This window comes from Myotis myotis, unplaced genomic scaffold (assembly GCF_014108235.1).
Source record: "Myotis myotis isolate mMyoMyo1 unplaced genomic scaffold, mMyoMyo1.p scaffold_m19_p_6, whole genome shotgun sequence".
NCBI lineage: Eukaryota > Metazoa > Chordata > Mammalia > Chiroptera > Vespertilionidae > Myotis > Myotis myotis.
Genome location: NW_023416368.1, coordinates 20,902,192 through 20,920,889, shown reverse-complemented (window position 1 = coordinate 20,920,889; position 18,698 = coordinate 20,902,192). Strand labels below are relative to the sequence as shown.

General features: G+C 51.3%; 1 protein-coding gene across 1 annotated transcript in view; it reads left to right on the top strand.

Moving 5' to 3' along the window:
• Positions 1-2,371: 2,371 nt before the first annotated feature.
• The window catches only part of TCOF1 (treacle ribosome biogenesis factor 1), a 31,349-nt gene continuing 15,022 nt past the window's right edge, over positions 2,372-18,698 (top strand). The window contains exons 1-15 of the mRNA XM_036312110.1: positions 2,372-2,537; positions 5,165-5,220; positions 8,262-8,401; positions 8,956-9,029; positions 9,556-9,628; positions 10,022-10,095; positions 10,659-10,868; positions 11,084-11,293; positions 11,774-11,995; positions 12,172-12,375; positions 12,523-12,750; positions 12,839-13,015; positions 16,836-16,973; positions 17,163-17,336; positions 17,457-17,660. Of these exons, the coding sequence (XP_036168003.1) occupies positions 2,430-2,537; positions 5,165-5,220; positions 8,262-8,401; positions 8,956-9,029; positions 9,556-9,628; positions 10,022-10,095; positions 10,659-10,868; positions 11,084-11,293; positions 11,774-11,995; positions 12,172-12,375; positions 12,523-12,750; positions 12,839-13,015; positions 16,836-16,973; positions 17,163-17,336; positions 17,457-17,660 (2,292 nt within the window). The 5' untranslated portion in view covers positions 2,372-2,429. The remainder of the gene's footprint in view (positions 2,538-5,164; positions 5,221-8,261; positions 8,402-8,955; positions 9,030-9,555; positions 9,629-10,021; positions 10,096-10,658; positions 10,869-11,083; positions 11,294-11,773; positions 11,996-12,171; positions 12,376-12,522; positions 12,751-12,838; positions 13,016-16,835; positions 16,974-17,162; positions 17,337-17,456; positions 17,661-18,698) is intronic.

Below are 18,698 nucleotides of genomic sequence, written 5' to 3'. Positions count from 1 at the left end.
TCACTGCACTCAGTCAGTCACATGGTCCTGTCCCTCCCCTCCCCCTTTCTTCCTGGTGCATTCCTAGGAGGTTCAGTATGTGCTTATCTATGTCCTGAAATTTGATGGGAAATGTTAAGTGTCTGTACACATTCAACGTTTTCTAGAGCAAAGACTGTCGTGCTGTCTTCAGATTCTTAACGGGTCCACGAAGTTATAAAACAGCTCATTCAAATAGTCCCCAGCCTAGCTCATCCTGTCCCCGCCAACTTCCGCTCAACTTCCTCTCAACAACCCCACAGCCTCTAGTCTTTATCTCTGCGAATCCATCCTCCACACTTGGATCATAGCAACCTTTTAAAAACACAAATGCAGGCCACCCTCCTGAATAACACCGGTGAGAGACTACCTATTGTTTTTTGAAGTGCAAACTCTGCTGGTGGGTGAGGGGGTGCTGTAGGCACCGTCTACTTCTTCATTCTCATGTGTTCTCACGTGTTCCCTCTTCCTACCCCCACCCCCCACCCTACAGCCCAGCAGCATGGACTGAGTTCTATGTTTGGGTTTGCCAACCTATACCAGCCTATGGCTTTTCCTGTGTTTACTCAGGTAGTGTTTCTGCCTGGGATGCCAGGCCTTTCCTCTGAATCTAGAAATCCCTACTCCATCTTTAAGCTTCAGCTTAGATGTCTCTCTGGGTGCCCCTCATCCCTGCTCCTGCAGGCTCTGCCTGGCCCTGACAATGCACATACGGAATTGAATCATAGTTGCTTGGTTACCATGTCTCTCGTCCCTGTGAGTTTTGTGGGCGGCTGCTATGCCTTATTGGTCTTTTTATCCACCCCCTCATCCTACTAGCCCATGCTACTCAAGATATGGTGCTCAGTAACTATTTGCTCAGTGAATGAATGATAAGGACAAATAGTTTGCCAATATAAGAAACATCCAAACCTGTAAGAAATTTTATGAATTTATTTGAGCCTAACTGATAACTGTTGGGAAGCAAAATCTCAATGGATTGAGAAAATGTGCCAGAGAATGGCACTTTTGCATCTTATTTTATACATTACAATCAAAGGAGGAGGTGTAAAGGGGTTACATAAAATCCATTAGTGATAGGTTAGGGAGGCAGGAGAAAGCAAAGCAGGGGCAGGGGGGATCTATGAGATTGTATGTAAAATTAATGCCTGATGGTGTTGCTCAGTGGTTGAGCATACCCAGATTCTGGCTGGGACACATGCCCAGGTTGTGTGCTCCATCCCCAGTAGGGGGCATCCAAGGGGCAGTCGATCAATGTTGATGTTTCTCTCTCATGGATGTTTCTATCTCTTCCTCTCCTTTCCTCTCTCTCTAAAAATCAATAAAAACATGTTTTGCCCTAACCAGTTTGGCTCAGGGGATAGAGTGTCAGCCTGTGGACTGAAGGGTCCCAGGTTCGATTCCGGCCAAGGGCATGTACCTTGGTTGCGGGCACATCCCCAGTAGGAGGTGTGCAGGAGGCAGCTGATCAATGTTTCTCTCTCATTGATGTTTCTACCTCTCTATCCCTCTCCCTTCCTCTCTGTAAAAAATCAATAAAATATATTTTTTAAAAAACACAGCACTTTTATTTTAAAAAAAAACATGTTTTAAAAAATGAATAGACACATATTTCTTTTCCTTTGGTGGGTATAGGATAGCTAACAGTTAACATCAATCATGATAATAACAATGAGGGAATTTGTGGTCTCTACTCTGGGAAAGTGGTTGTATTTTGAGGGGTTCAGAAAAAAGAAAATTACTTTGATATTCCCAAGGTATGTTATCATAGATGCAGAAAAAGACAGCACAATTAGGGTAAAGGTTGATCTTTGTCAAGGAAGGTCTAGGACATGACTACCCACCATGACTCGATTTTAGTTAGGAAGTTTTAATTTTAGGCTACTTTCTGTCTCTGAGTTTGTAAGGCCCACCATGTAGATCTCTCCTGAGCCTCTCAGGTTTAATATTGGCCCTTTTTCATCCACAGGTTTCTAGTTCACGGGTCCTAAAAAGTGTGATGTGAATAACTGAGTATGTAACTGGAAATTCGAGTCTAGAAAACATTCAAATTAGGATTTTCAGAGATGAATAAACCCAATCGCATCACTCAGGGAGCCCAGGTGGAAGACGAAGTCCTTCAAGAGACAAGACTTAAGAGGGAGTCATACTTATCCTGGCTGGCCCAGGGGGCGGGATCAGGTATAGCCACGCCCCCTCCCAGCCAATGGGAAGTCTCAGCCTCCACCCCTTCTCCCCGCTGGGACCAGGCGGGCCACTCCGGGGGATAAGACTACAATTCCCGGCGTGCCGCGCGTCCCGGCTAACAAGGAGCCGGAAGTGGGGCGCGGGAGGTCTAAGGGCACGAGGGAAGTGGCGGGTGGGGATTGAGGGGGGCGTGCAGGTGAGCTAACCGGTGGCAGGTCGCGGGCATGGCCGAGGCCAGGAAGCGGCGGGAGCTGCTTCCCCTGATCTACCAGCATCTGCTGCAGGCAGGCTTTGTGCGCGCGGCGCGGGAAGTGAAGGAGCAGAGCTGCCAGGTAAGCGAGTGCGGGCCGTGTGCGAGGGCCGCGTGTGAGATCTGCAGAGCCGCCCCCCACACCCCTTCCCCTGGCGGGCGCCCACGGCCAGGCCCCCCGGTGCTCGAGGACGCGACTAGGTACCAGGATCCGCCGCCTCCGGCCTCCCTGCCGTTCCCAGTCCCTCTGGGCCTCAGTTTCCCCATCGCGTGCAGTGGGCGGGCCCGGACGTGGGATCCACACTCAGGGCTCTGTGATTCCCGCGTCGCGTACTTCCACCCTCCCTTTCTGGTAGCGGCGTTTTCAAGTTTCCTACGTGCCGGGCCACGTGGCTCGGTCCGGCCCCTAGGGTGGAGAAGGTAGCAGCAAGTTTGAGGGGTGGATTGCCACCGACCCGAAAGAGAGGGCCCAGAAAAGGGGCCTGTGACCCCGTGTCTGAGCTGGAGCTCGGGCCCTTAAGACCCCCCATCCCCCCACCTCCACCCCACCCCGTCTGTACTGAGTCAGACAGCTGGGGTTTCAGCTTCTGGTGTAGTAGTCATGTCTTCATTCATTCAGTAGCTGTTAATCCGGCGCTCTGGCTGCTGGTGACAAAATGATGAGCAGGGCCCCCAGCCCTCCTAGAGCTTACAGTCTAATTGTGGTAGAGAAGCCCTGGCTGGTTTGGCTCAATGGATAGAGCGTCGGCCTGGGGACCGAAGGGTCCCAGTTTCGATTCTGGACAAGGGCACATGCCCAGGTTTCGGGCTCAATCCCCAGTGTGGGGCCTGCCGGAGGCAGCTGGTCAACGATTCTCTCTCATCATTGATGTTTCTGTCTCTCTCCTCTCCCTCTCCCTTCCTCTCTGAAACCAATAAAAATATATATATATTTTTTAAATGTGGTAGGAAAGTTAGATATAAATCATAAAAGTGTACTCTCAAAACACGACGTTAAGTGCCAAGAATGAGAGGCATCGAGCGCTAAGACAGGGGTGGCCGGTTGCCCTTGTCTGAGGTATGGAGGCCGGTTCACCGGAGGAAGTGGTATAGGTTTGAGATCTGACAGAAGGGAGGTGTATATTCCAGGCAGAGGTGCAAATGCCCTGTGGTGGGATGGGACTTGTTGCTGACTTTTGGCCTTGGGAGAGTCTACTGTGGCTGAAATGTGGAGTCCAGGGGGGATAGAGGTCCCTTGGGGGTGGGAGGAGGTGTGGTGGTGCTGGTTGGAGCCCTGGTGTAGGCTGTTTGGTCTTAATCTGAAAAGCCCCGGGAGGGTTTTAAGCTGTTAAAGTGATAAACCAATATCCTTTTAGCTCCAGTGGATGCTTGCTCTCAGGATCTCCTGGAGAGACTAAAGGATGATGGGCCCTAAGACATTATCCATGCTTTTTCCAACCCTCCCTAGACTTCAGTTGCTCTTCTTACTCCATTTATATCACTTACCAGCTAAGGAGGGAAAAGACAGTACCTGTCTTCATTGGGGCATTTGCCTAAGTAAAGGTAGGATCTTGCTCATGGAGGGTACATTCTAGCAGGAACAGACAGGTGACAAATATTTTTAAGGTTAATGATGTAATGTGCTAGCTATAAACATAAGACAGGAATGGGGGATAGGAATGCCCAGTTATAACTAGGGTGGTCAGGAGGCCCCACTGAGGAGGTGACATTTGGCCAGAGACCTGAAGGGAGGGAGGGAGGGAGGGAGCTGTGTAGTTAGCAGTAGAGAGCATTCCAGCCAAAAAGAATAGTAAGTCTTGATGGGTGCAGGGTGGCCTGACACATTTGAGGGGCAGTGAGGAGGACAGTGTGCCTAGGGAGGAGTAGCGTGAGACTGGCCCTTGATGTCTCAGTGTTACTGGCTCTCTGTGCTGGGCACTGACTAGATTTATCCCATTCAGGCCTGATAGCGAGGTGGGTACTGCTGTCATCCCCATGTCATGAGGGGGAACATGAAGTGTGAAGAGATGAGCCCAGCTATTCAGCAGGAGTTCTGCATGACTCCAGATGTACCTCTTGGTCACTCTGCCCAGGGCCCTGACGCCCTCTGCCTTCACCGCACGTTGCTCACTCAGCCTCCCGGGGCGCTTGGCATCCCAGGTTCTTGATACTTGCAGAGACAGTGGGCCCTCTGGCCTGGGCTCCAAAGGCCTGGATTTCACCTGGTTCCCTTGGCTTCTGTCAAGGGACTGGCACCATTTGGTTCCAGTACTTTCTCAGGGGATAAGTGGGCTGTAGTCATGCCACCTGGATGCCTCGGTGTCTGGGCTGTGGTTCCTCCTGCCCTGGGGAGCTTGACCAGCCTGGCCTTTAAAAGCCTTTTAAAAGGTCAGGGGTGGGGAAAGCCCTGTCTTGTGGCCTCTCCTCATGGAAAGTGCCAGGGAGGCTGGGGACTGATAAATGCTGGCCTGGAGCATTCCAGTCCAGTCTCTCAAAGGCACCTCTCACCAACATGTTGTCTTAAAAGGTTTTAACGGAAATACTTGCCCTGCTTTTCTCTACAAGGTTTGGGTGGTAATGGCAGGGCAAGCAGACATATTTCCCAGAGCAGAAAGACCCCCTTCTCAACCACCTGTCTGTGCGAGTCGTGAGATTGTGGAGAATTGGAGCCAAGGAGGACCCATACTGTGCTGGGGGGTTAATTGCTGCTCTCTCTTTACTTCTCTGCAGAAAAGTTTCCCAGTTCAGCCTGTAACCCTTCTGGACATCTATACGCACTGGCAACAGTAAGTCTGACGGTGTTGAAAGTGTGGAGGAGGGACACCCCAAGCTGTCGTCAGCTTGGAGTAAGCTAGGGTACTAATCTGGCCTAAGATCTGTCCCCAAAGCCCACTGTAGACACCATTATCGCCCCCAGGAAGGCAGGTCACACGCAGGAGTGTCTGGCAGTAGAAGAGGATATTGAGAGCTATAATCAGTATTGAATAATAATAAGGGCAGAAGCTTCTCAGTAATGTTATTCGTTCAATCAGCAAACATTTATTGAGCATTTATTAAATGCCAAGCCCTGTTCTAAGCATGGAGGTGTTATGAGATGAGACAGACATGCCTCCTTCTTTCCTGGGGTTGACATTCAAGTCAGGGAAGTAGGCATACATCAAAGAATGAAACGAATGAATGTGAAATTACAGTGCTTATAAGGATTATGAAGAAGAGGTACCCGGTGCCAAAACCGCATGAACCTCTTGTGGGGTTCTAGGGGAAGTTTCCCTGCAGTGACCTTTGATTTGAAAGCTGCAGGGAGTGGGGGAGTGACCTAGGCAATAGGTATGGAGAAGCAGGCGGAGTGTACCTAGCAGAAGGAACTGCTGATGCTGAGGCCTGAAGCCGTGAGCACAGTGCAGATAAGGTCGGGGAGTCGGCAGGGCTCACCCCATGCAGGGCCTGATCATCCACAGTGAGAAGTTGTCTCTTTATCCCAAGAGCAGTGGAGCCGTGGAGGGGGAAGCAGTGATGGGCTCGCTCTGTAGCTTGGACGTCATCATCCAGGCAAGAGCTGATGGGGAATAGTAGAAGGTAGGAAGTAGATTCCAGGAATACTCAAGGATGAACCCAGGATCTGTGGATGGGTTGGGGAGGCAATCCAGTCCAATCCCAGGTATCTGGCTTGTGCATGGAGTTGCAGGGGAGCCTGATTTGGAGGGGAAAATTTCAAGGACATGTTACAGAGTGTGAAGTGCCTGTGAAACATGTAAAACTTAAGTACTTTTCAAGGACTGAAAAATAATTGAAGGGTGCATAAACAGAGGAATGGTTTGAGAATGAAGGAGGGGACAGTTGTATTCTCTCCATGCCCTGGCCTGACCACAGCAGACCAGGTGAGTGAAGGACCTGGAGCCATGTCCCATAGAGAATACTGAATTGCCCAGGATGGAAAAGAGATGGCAAAAGGGCAGGTGAGGGGACCATTGTTTGCACATCTGTAAGGACAAAGGCAGTGGCATGTTCTCTGGGGCCCTGGGTGACTGAGGTGGCATCTGTATGTGCCTGCTTTAGGAAGAGGTTTCAGCTTCTGAACACAAGTGCTTGGTCATCAGAACTATCCAAAAATTAGATAGGCTACAGCGGGAGTGGTGAGCTCCCTGTTATCAGAGGTATGTAAGCAAAGGCAGGAATGGTACCGTTGGGGTCTCAGCTTCCAAGGTCTTTAAAAGCCCAGCCAGGCCTTAATTTTTTACTCTTCTCTGCTGCTACAGCAAGCACAGGGCACACCCCACACTTCCTCTCTCTCACCCTCTCCGACTTGCCCAGGTGTCTTGGGTATCAGTCATAGCACTTCCTTCCCCAGAGACCCGCTCCAGTGAGCTGCACCACAAGCCCTTTCCTGCCTCTGGCCCCTGTGGATAAGGGGTACTGAGTGAGACGGAGCCTCATACCCACCAGAGGAAGCCGAGCCTAGTGCTTCCTGGCAAATTCAAACCCAGCAACTAGCTGTATGACCATGGATTAACGGTTTCCCTGAGCATGTGCCGTCTCTGTAAAATGATAACAATAGTAAGTAAAGTGCTAAACCTGGCCATTGGAGGCATCTTCTCCCCCCACCCCCATGCCCCCAGTTTATATAGCACCTATTATGAGCCAGGACTGTTCTTGATATAACGGAACAAACTAGAGAACAACTCCTTCCCTTGTAAAACGTTCTGTTAGGAAGAGAGAGGCAGAATAATTGATACATGTTAAAAATGAAACCTGTTTTTAACAGGATAGTCTCAACAAGGAGACCTGAGCAGGGAACCAGGGACCTGAGCAGCACACCCCAAACTGTGGCAGAGCAATGTCTCATAGCTGGAGAGCGTGGGCATAGCCAGTGACTCCCTCGGGGTGGGAGGGTGGAGTCGAAGAGATGATACTTGAAAGTTCCAGGGACTCAGCCATCTGAGTGCTTATTCTGCCAATGCCCCAGCCGAAGACTTGCTCTTTGACTCTGGGCAAGTCACTTAGTCATTCATTTTTTGAGATGTGTGCTATGTGTGAAGGGTACCTTAGTGAGCTGGAAAAGGTCCCTCCCCCTCCCCGGACCTCCCTGTGTAGTGGGGGTGTCAGGCAGGAAGGAAGTAAAATAACAGGAGCGAGAAAGTGCTCTGAAGAAAATGAAACAGGATGATAGGCTGAGAATATCTTGGGGGAGGAGGGTGATCAGGGAGGGCCTCTCTGAGGAGGCTGGGTTGGAGCTGAGGCCTGAAGACAAGGAGGACCTGGGCAGAGTCTTCTAGGAAGAGGGCACTGCAGGTGCTGAAAGTTCTGGAGGAGGGAGGAGCCTGGATGGCCTGCAGATGCTAGCACCTGTCACTTGACACCGGTTAGCTACTGTTAGTATGTTATTGACCATTCCGGATTGTCTTGAAACCACTAGACAGTTATAAAAAACACTTTATGACGGGTGGGGGGGCGTCTGGCCCGCAGGTCGTATAGGGCCCGAGAAATCATTTGGTCTGGCCCTGCCAAGGCATTGGGGCTGAGTTAATGAAATGTTTGGCCAAATATAGCAGGCTCATTTTTGTCTTTTTTTTTTTTTTAAGTTGATAATTGTGTATGGCCCAAGAATGAAGTTATAAATATCCCAATGGCCCTTGGCAGAAAAATGGTTCCCCACCCCTGCTTTATGAAATGAGTGAAAATGCAGAATTTTACCTACACTATGTCTTCATCGCCATTTAAACTCTGCGTATCTCCTTTGGAGGTGGGGCAGGATGTGGGAAGGTCTTTCCGAATCTCCTGGAGTTGTCCCTGTCACCAGTTGGTGTAGCCAGTCACCCTTGTCCTGCAGAACCTCGGAGGTTGGCAAGAAGCAGAAGGCCGAGGAGGATGCAGCGCTGCAGGCCAAGAAGGCCCGGGTGTCAGACCCCATTAGCACCTCGGAGAGCTCAGAAGAGGAGGAGGCGGCGGCAGCTGAAACCGCCAAAGCTGGTAAGGGCCCTGCATGCTGGGCACTGCTGGGGGCTCCCATGATTGGTGCTTGTGGGGCTTAGCCCAGGGCCCGGCCCCTTTTAGGTACAAGTTGTTGGGTATTGGATTGTTTCAGAGAGACCGCCTCCAGCTTCTTCAGTGAGCTGTGGGAAGACCAGGACCTTTTAGGGGGAATTTCAGAAAGGCCTGCCTGTCTGTTTCAGTATTTATTTGAGCCCTTCCTCTGCACCAAACATTGTGTCCCCAGTGCCTTCTTGGTAGCATGTGGCAGGACTGTGAGCCAGTCCTTTTCCTCTGGGGTCCTCGGTCTCATCACCAGGGAGTTGGGACTCCATCGAGGATGCAGACATGTAGCTTTCATTTTGCCTCTCTCTGGCTCCTGGTGGACGTGGCTGATGTACCACAGAGCTCTTTCCCACAAATCTGGGCTCAGCCGCAGATCCGTATACAGCACCAGGCGCCACACCGATTCCTGCATGAGCAGAAGCCTGTTTGCTGTTCCTAGATGAGAAAAGGCTCACCTGGCTCATCCAGCGGGTGTTTGTGTTTTGCAGCCCCAAGACCAGCATCCACCAACTCCTCAGTTGTGAGGGCGGTTTTGCCATCAAGCATGAAAGGAAAAGCCACGGTGAGTGGGACCGTGTCCCAAGCTGTTACCCGTAAGAGCTGAAGTGCCCTGTGAGGGACAGTCTCCGTGAGAGAAGGGTAGGGTTGTGGGTAATTGTCCATCTTGGATTCGAATCTCAGCCCAACTTACCAGCTGTGGGGTCTTGCCGAGTCCCTTCACCATTCTGGGCCTCTGTTTCCTTTTCTGTAAAAATAATTATAAAATAATGATAATAACCACAATAAACTGTTAACCAACCACTTAGCAAGCAACAGCTGTGTCCCCAGAACAGTCACCTGTTCTCCACACCTCCGTGAGGGGAGGCACCATTTTTAGCCCCACTTTAAAGGTGAAGAAACAAACAAACTAAACTAAACTAAAATAAAATAAAATAAAATAAAATAAAATAAAGGTGAAGAAACAGAGGTAGGGAGATGGTTTGTCCGAACTCACAGGGCTAGGAAGTGGTAGAGCTGGGTTCACATGGGGTCCATGTTCTCAGTTCACCAGGCCATACCCAAGTGTGTCTGTCACCTGTTCTCTGTAGGCAGAGATCAAGAAAGGCAACAAGACAGTGAACTCCACACCACAACCTGCCCTCGGAACCACTGCCAAGCCTGGTGAGAAGCCCCCTGAGTGGGCGGGAGGCAGGCCTTTGTGCTGCTTCCAGCTCTGGGACATTCTGGAATTCAGAGGCATCTCCATGACAACGAGGCCCCACCTCAGATCATTTTCCCCTCCCTTGATGAGGGAGAATCAGCCACAGGGATGCATCAGGCTTTGCTGAGGGAGTTGAGTAGCCCGGGTGGTAGAGTATTTTCTGGTTTATTGATCTCAGGGGTATAAGCCCATCTCAGAGGCTTAGAGACTAAACTGAGAGGCCTGGGTTTGGGCGTTTGTCCTGCCTGCCTCCGTGTATGCAGGAGGGAGATTTTTCTAAGCTGGCACAAGTGTTAAGGCCTCAGAGGGGCTGGGAGGGAAGGCCCTCAGTGCCCTCCCTATGCATCCCGCAGGATTGGCATCAGCGGGCCAGGTCGACAGCTCCAGCGAGGAGACCTCCAGCTCGAGCGAGGAGACCGATGTGGAGGTAATTGCACCCCATCCTCAGGAGCTGCCCCTGCACACCTTGAACTCTCCCTCCCAGGAGCCTGACTTCACAGACAAGTGGGACCAGATCAGTTCAGCTAGTGCTTCAGGGTGACTGGGAGCTAGAAAGGTGGGTTCGGGGGGCCGGGGGGTCTAGCGGGCCCTGGCTGGGGAGGACCAGGTGCTGCTCATTGCACTCTGGGCCTGAGAAGGGTCTAGGGCTGTGGGGGGGAGACACCATTTGCCTATGTGACAAAAGGAGGCTTCCTGGGAGAGGTGGCACTGGAGCAGGGCCTTATGCACAGGGCCTCACCTAGGGGAAAGCTGTCATAGGAACTGGTGTCTGTGTGGGACCTGGAGGAGGAGGCCAGGTGAAATGGGCAGGGGGGGTGAAGGATTCAGGGATGGAGATGATAGGCCACGTCAGAGCATCGGTCAAGGCAGGGAGTGAGGAGAGAAGCAGGGGGGTCCCGAGAGCCCCACTAAGGCCTCTGCTTTATCCTGAAGGTGTCGCCAGGGAGTTTTCAGGAGGAAGGAAACAAATTGCCCTTTCTCTTTCACTAGGTAAAGACCTCGGGGAAACCCCCCCAGGTCAAAGCTGCTTCAGCCCCTGCCAAGGGGTCTCCTAGGAAAGCAGCGGTCCCAGCACCCCCTGGGAAGGCAGGACTTGCAGCTGCCCAGGCCAAGGCAGGGAAGCCAGAGGAGGACTCGGAGAGCAGCAGTGAGGAATCGGACAGTGAGGAGGAGGCGCCAGCTGCCAAGACCTCACTTCAGGTGAGGCCGGGGAAGGAGAGCCTGCAGCCTAGACCCCTCCCCAAAAGGCTTTCTGAAGACTGGGTCTCCCACTGCCAAAGAGCCCCAGCTATGCTCCGAGCCTGCCCCAGCCCTTCTCAGTATGATGTGTGCGGCTCATTGCCCTGTGTGGTTTCCCAGGTCTCCTCACATCCACCTCTGGGCTGCCTCCCCTAATTCTGCTTCTCTCACTCCAGGTGAAGGCCTCGGGAAAAACCCCACAGGTCAAAGCTGCCTCAGCTCCCACCAAGGAGTCCCCCAGGAAAGGGGCTGTCCCAGCACCCCCTGGGAAGGCAGGGCCTACAACTGCCAAGGCCAAGGCAGGTAGGCCAGAGGAGGACTCGGAGAGCAGCAGCGAGGAATCAGACAGTGAGGAGGAGGCGCCAACTGCCAAGACTGCGCTTCAGGTGAGGCCCAGAAAGTAGAGCCTGTGCCCGTGCCCATGCCCGTGCCCGTGCTGAAAGGCCTTCTGAAGACTTGTTCTCCCACTCTAGCCAGTTTGGCTCAGTGGATAGAGCGTTGGCCTGGGGACTGAAGGGTCCCGGGTTCGATTCCAGTCAAAGGCATGTACCTTGGTTGTAGGCTTAATCCCTGGCCATGGTCAGGGCTTGTGCAGGAGGCAACCAATCTATATGTCTCTCTCACGTCGATGTTTCTCTCTCTATCTCTCCCCCTCCCTTCCACTCTTTCTAAAAATCAATGGAAAATATCTCCAGGTGAGGACTAACAAAACAAAGACTTATTCTCCCATTCCCAGGCATGCTCCGAGCCTGCCCCACCCCTTCTGATAGTGTGATGTGTATGGCGTCGTTGCTCTGTCTGGTTTCCTGGGTCTCCTCACATCCACCTCTGGGCTGCCTCTCCTGATTCTGCTTCTCTCATTCCAGGTGAAGGCCTCGGGGAAAACCTCGCAGGTCAAAGCTGCCTCGGCCCCCACCAAGGAGCCCCCCAGGAAGGGGGCTGTCCCAGGACCCCCTGGGAAGGCAAGGCCTGCAGCTGCCCAGGTCAAGGCAGGGAGGCCAGAGGAGGACTCAGAGAGCAGCAGCGAGGAATCGGACAGTGAGGAGGAGGTGCCAGCAGTGGTACCTGTAACCTCAAACCTGGCTCAGGTGAGGCTGGAGGACACTACATGGCCTGTGCTCTGCCTGCAGAGCCACCCATGGGCTTGTCCTCCCCGTCCTGCACCTAGAGTACTGGTCCCCCATTTGCTCTCCTCACCTATCTTACCTCACACACATTCCCTCTGTGGGCCCCCTGCCCTAATCCTGTCCTTTGTCACTCTCAGGCAAAGCCCTTGGGGAAAAACTCCCAGGGCAGAGCCACCTCAGCCACGGGACCCCCTGGGAAAGGCAGCGTCCCAGCACCCCCTGGGAAGGCAGGGTCTGCAGCCACTTTGGCTCAGGCCCGGAAGCAGGAGGAGGACTCGGAGAGCAGCAGCGAGGAGTCAGACAGTGAGGAGGAGGCATCTGCAGCCACAGCTCCAGCCCAGGTGAGGCCACAGCATAGCCTGACCCTGGGCGGTCCCCACTGGTCAGCTCCACAGGGAGCTCTGGGGACTCCATGAGCTTCACCCCAGGGCAGATGGCGGCTCGGAATCCAGGGTCCTCCTCCAGCCTCTAACTTCTGTGTCCCTCAGGCAAAACCAGCTATGAAAACTCAGACCAAGGCCTCCCCAAGGAAGGGCATGCCCATTGCCCCTGCATCTGCCAAAGTCCCCCCAGTGCGAGTGGGCACAGCATCTTTGCCAGCCTGCACATCCTCCCCAGCTGTGGCCAGGGGCACCCAGAGGCCGGGGGAGGATTCTTCAAGCAACGAGGAATCAGAGAGCGAGGAGGAGGCAGCTCCTGCCACAGCAGGGACACAGGTGAGGCCAGTGTGCTTGGCTGACTCAGGGCCAGCCCCTGGTGGTCCTTTGGGTTCCTGTGACATAGCTCTCTTCCATGTCCTTCTAGGCTAAGTCTGTGGGGAAAAGCCTCCCAGTGAAAGCTGCCTCAGGGCAAGGGACCACCCTGGGACTCCCTGGGAAGGCAGGGCCCATGTTGGCCCAGGTCAAAGCTAAGACGCACGAAGACTCAGAGAGCAGTGAAGAAGAATCAGACAGTGAGGAGGCTTCCTCGGCTCCAGCACAGGTGAGGCCTAGGAGGAGCCAGCCCATCCCACCCACGTCAGTGTCTGGGACAGGGCGGAGGGTAGGCTCTGCTGTTTTCCTCAGGTGTGCAGAAGTCTCAGGAGCAACCTCAGCTCAGCCCCAAGCAAACATGGGGGGTTGGTGCCTGGGTTCAAGTCCCTAAAGAGTGATATAATCCATCAGGGCCTGTGTACTCTTCTGTAAATTGAAAATCAACCCTTACAGGGTTGAGAATTTAACAAGATCTCACCTGCCACACCCAACAAGGGGCCTGCACACAGCCAGCTCTCATTTTCCTGAGGGCGGCCAGGCTGCTGTGCAACAGAATGGAGTCATCTCCCAGCCTGGAAGAACTGGGAGAGGTGAAGATAGCTCACTCCCTACACTCACCCACCCACCGTTTATTATTTTTAATTGTTGCTTTTCTTTTAATAACCACTCAGAAGTTAGTCATTTCTTTTTCCCTCTACCAGAGCACACATTTCTAAGGATTTTTTTGGTTCCCCTCTCACTATTACCTTGTGGGACTTTTAAACTACACGTGCCCTCCCTGAGTCTTGGCCCAACAGGCTCCCATCCACTTTTTCCAAGCTGTGGACACATTCCAAAACAAGTTTAAATATGCTGATCCCTTAAATATTTGTCTACCCATCTGAGCTTCCCACCTGTATCATGAGATAGGTGTTCATCTGTGTTGATTTCTGCAGAAGGAAATTGGAGTTGAAAGGCATTGTTTGGTGATGTGCTCCAGCTCAGCCACCCAGTGAGGGCCAGAGCTGGGCCTCTGCCCCAGAGTGCCTGCCTCAAAAGCCTTTTGTCTTTCTCACTTTCTTCTGTCACATCCTCGCCAGAACTTTTCCAGCCACAGTAATGATTATGGATTTGGGGTCTTACTTTCTCTCAGGGTGAACAATAGAGATGCTAATCCCTCTCTAGGGGATAGCTGTACAGCCCCATGCCCTTGTCAGAGATGGTGCTGTCATTGCTTCAGGAAGCCTGTGAAGAGCTTCTGCTAAAACAGACGGGGTGGATAAGAGGAGTCGTATTCACCTTTTCCATGCCTTCGCCTGAAGGATGAGGATAGTAACTATGCCTCTGTTGTGGGATTATGAGGATTAAGTGACGTAATGCTTACAGTGCCTCACCCTCAAAATGCTGTGCATGCTAACTGGGTTTCACTCGCAGCTCTCATGGGGTCAGAAATGAGTCAGGTAGTCTCTGATCTGCTCAGAGACACCAACCCAGCTCAAATTAAACCATCCGTTTGGGAATCGAGGTCCAAAACAGACAAAGTAACAAAGACAGAGAATTGGTTCTAGAAAACTAAGTTTGCCAGAGACTCAGGAAGATGATTCAGGATTTAAATGCCCTTGTGTGCGAATGGCTGAATAAGCAGTAGGGTGTCTTCTGGCCTTTTGTTGTATGTTGACATTTTTACACTTGCTTATCAGTTCTAGTGGCTTTTGTAGATTCTATACACAGATCATATTTGCAAATAAGGACAGTTTTACTTTTTTCTTTCTGATCTAGATGTCTTTTTATTTCTTTTTCTTGCCTCATTGCACTGACTAGCACCTCCAGTACCATGTTGAATAGTAGTGGTGAGCTCAGCCGTCCTTATCTTATTTCTACTCTTAGGGGTAAAACGTTTAGTCTTTCACTATTAGGTACGATGTTAGCTGTAGGTTTTTCATAGATACTCTTTATCAAGTTGAGAAGGTATTCTTCTAGTCCTAATTTATTGAGAATTCTTATGAGTTGGAGTTGGATTTTTGTCAGATTTTTGTTTTGTTTTATTCATATATTGCATTAGTTAATTTTCAGGTATTAAATCAAACTTTCATTCTTGAATCCCACTTGGTTGTAGTGTATACTCCCTTTTATTTGTTGACTTCCTTTGCTAATCATTTGTTAAAGATTTTTGTATCTATATTCATGAGGAACATTGGTCTGTAGTTTTCTTTTGATGTGTTTGCCTGGCTTTAGCATCAGAGTGATACTGGCCTCATAAAATGAGTTGGGTCATATTCTCTCCTGCTTTCTGAGTTTGTTAGATTGGTACTATTTTTTTTCTAAATTTTTCTCTAAGGACTACATTAGCTTCATCCCGTGGATTTTGAAGTGATATAGTTTTTATTTTAATTCTTTGTGGTTTTAGAAGTAGGTTAATTTCCAAATATCTGGGATTATGCAGATTTCTTTCTGTTACTGATTTCCAATTAAATCCTGTTGTCCCTGGAGAACATGTTTTGTATGATTTCAGTCCTTTTAAATTTATTAACACCTGTAAGGTCAGGTTAGTCCTTTGTGCCTTTTGTTTTATCTACATAAGAGTCATTATTCCCCTATGGATGGCTTGAGTGCTGTACTGAGCACCTCGGCCTTAAGTCATACTTGGCTGTGCTTTAGGGGATTGACTCTTAATTTCATTTGTTCTCATGTGGATGTGGAATCTAGGGTATGGATCCAATGACACTGGCACTGATCCAATGACATCTCTGACAGGCAGGGGCCTTGAGGTGCTGCCAAATTGCTCCTTCTATTTCATATTAGCAGGGCTTGCTTTCATACACTATACCAAGCATGTCAAACTCAAGGGCTAACACTGGCCTAATAAATAAGGTTTAAGTTTATGTAGGCCGCAAAAAAGCAAAAGCTTCAATTTTCATAGAAACATAGGTTTATTTTGATAGAGACATGCTGAATACAAAGGGCTGAAATAAATGAGTAATCGTTAACATAAAATAATAGCACATTTTAATAAAAATTAATGTTTTTTCTTGAACATTAACTTACCAGATACTGAATAACTGCACAAGTTAATAAATATAACGCAAATAAACCTATTTTTCTTGTTCTCTGAAAGCGAAATAGTTCCTGTTGCGCACGCCAAACAAGCCAGTACAAGACTAATGACTTGACAATCGGCTGCTAAAATATTCACTGCTAGTATTAGTGGAGAGAAATAGTGCGCCTGCATGTAAGGCACGTAAGGAAAACGAATGCAACATGATTATGATAGTCATTAGTGAACATTGTAGTTCAATATTAATAATTATATATAACAGAATATTGTAAAAATTACGTTACAAAACTTTTATTAAAATGTATCTTACATACCGTTATATTGGCTGGGCCGCAAAAATATTTGATGTGGGTCACACGCGGCCGAGGGCCATGAGTTTGACATGCTTACACTACACTGTCGAGGATTTCGCTCTTTATTCCTCTCATCTCTGCTGGCGACCCTGATAGGCATTTGGGGGGTTCCCTAGGATCAGTTAACATTAGGTTAAGCTGAAGACAAACTCAAACTATGGTTTCCTGCCTTGTTCTGCCCTCCTCAGTAGCTGGCCCCCATCTCATAGACCAAATTGGCTGCTTAAGCTCCAGCTACGACCTCAGCCAGAAGGAAGAAGACACGTTTCCGACATGTGTAAGAGAGTCGAGCGTGTGCTCAACTTATCTTCCATTAGCTAGAACTTAGTCATATGGCCACCTCGCTGAAAGGGAGCCTCGGAAGCACCTCGCTCTGGGTAGTCTTGTGATTAGCTAACACTAGGAAGTGCTCTCAACCATGGGTTTCGGTGCTTACGACGTACCAGGAACTGTTACACACTGCAAACCTCTCAGTCCTCATGGCAACCCCATGCGTGGGCCTTAATATTACCCCTGTTTACAGAGGAGGACTCAGGCCCAGCAGGGTCAAATGGTTTACCCAGGCCCACACAGCTATTACGTGGAGGCGCCGGAATCGGTGTTCTTGAATGACTGCTCTGCTGCATCTCACCTCCCTTCCGTGGTTCCCTTTTTCCTTCCAGGTGAAGGCCTCAGTGAAAACCTCTCAGAGCAAAGCCCAACCCGCTCCCACCAGAGTGGCTTCAGCCAAAGGGGCAGCATCAGCTCCCGGGAAAGTGGTCACTGCAGCTGCTCAAGCCAAACAGGAGTCCCCGGCCAAGGCAAGTGGGACCAGCGCCCCAGGAGGTGCTGGGGGTGGAGCGGAGAGGAGGACCAAGCAGTGGCCCAGCCTGGACAAGGGCCCTGCATGGGCGGGATCAACGTCGCCACCATCACACTGGGTGGGGTTTAACCTAAAAAGAACTGCTGTTTACTTCTTTCCTCAATACCGTTACCTCCTTGCAATTCAGGCAAAGCTGCCAGCGAGAACCCCCCAGAGCAGTGCCATCTCGGTGAGGGGCCAGGTGTCTGTGCCAGCTGCGGGGAAGGCAGCGGCCCCAGCAGCCCAGGCCCCAGGGCCAGTCAAGGACGACTCGGAGAGCAGTGAGGAAGAGACGGACATCGAGGGGGAGGCACCCACGCCGGTGAGGCCCCGAGAGGGCAGAGAGCAGCCCTGTGCTTCCCCCACAGCACACCTCCGTATGCCCATCCATCGCCTGTGTCCCTCTGCATTCCCTGCCCTGATTCTCTTTCTGTCACTCCAGGCAAAGCTCTCAGGGAAGACCACCCAGGTCAGAACTGCCTCGGCCCCTACCAAGGGGTCCCCCAGGAAAGGGGCTGCCCCGCCACCCCCTGGGAATACAGGACCCACAGTCGCTCAGGCTAGGAAAAAGGAGGACTCGGAGAGCAGCAGCGAGGAGGAGTCGGACAGCGACGGGGAGGCACCGGCAGCTGTGACCGCAGCTCAGGTGAGACCTAATGAGGAGGCAACCACAATGCCAAGCCACCGTCACCTATTCCTGGGTCAGAATTCGGGCTCAGGGCCAGGTGGGGAAGGAAGATTATGTAGATTAAGGCTCTGTCTCCAGGGTGTCTTCCACATCTCCTTTGGTGAACCCTGCTGTAAAACTTCCCCAAACCCAGCCTCCCTGATGCCGGGCATCCTAAGCACTCCCATACCTACCAAGGCCTCCAGTTTGAGTGGACATACCAGCCCCATGGAAGGCGAGGCCAGAAACTCCCATTCTTTGCCAAGACACATGAGGCCAAGAATCCAAAGTTGTCAGAGTCATGGGAGGCTTGGGTGGTAGTGCAGGTGCCACCAGGCCCTGGGGAGCTGGAGGAAGTCACATCCCCTTGCTGGGCCTGGCCTCACCAGTACGTGCATCTTCCTGGGGAGAGCTCGTCCAGCTTAGTGTGAAGCCTGGGGTGTGGGGAGAGGGAATGAAGAACGGACTTACCTGGGTCACTTTCCCTCTGTCTGCCTTCAGAAGGCAGCAGGGTGGCTGTGTCCTGCCGAAGTTCATGGTAACAAATTCTAGGACTTACAGGGCTCAGGCGTGTAATGGAAATAATTGATATTGAGCCTTGGTATCAGGAGAGAGTGGTGGCAACCAGGGCAAAGTAGAGAGCCCTTGCCCCATCCGGGAGATAGTCCCTGTCAGCGCCAGCCAGTTGTGACCTTGTGGAAATGGGTCCTCCCTGTGGCAGGATCTTCCTTTTTGTAAGGAAAGCTGGAAGTCCCAGTGCCAGGCTTTTAGCTGGGGTGTTGCAGCCAAGTGTGAACTGTGCTGGGGCCACTGGCTCACCCCTATAACCTCATCCCGGCTGCTGTCACCTCTCATGCATGTGCCGGGCCAACATTACTTAGTCCTCAGGTTTTAGCAGTGTCTTATTCATGCATCCCTTTCACGTTCAGAGTCAGCTCTGGCAGGAGGGTAAGCAGAGTGGAGGCCGGTGTTTCCAGCGGCCCCGTGTCCGTTCACCTGTGCCATCTTTCCCCCTCC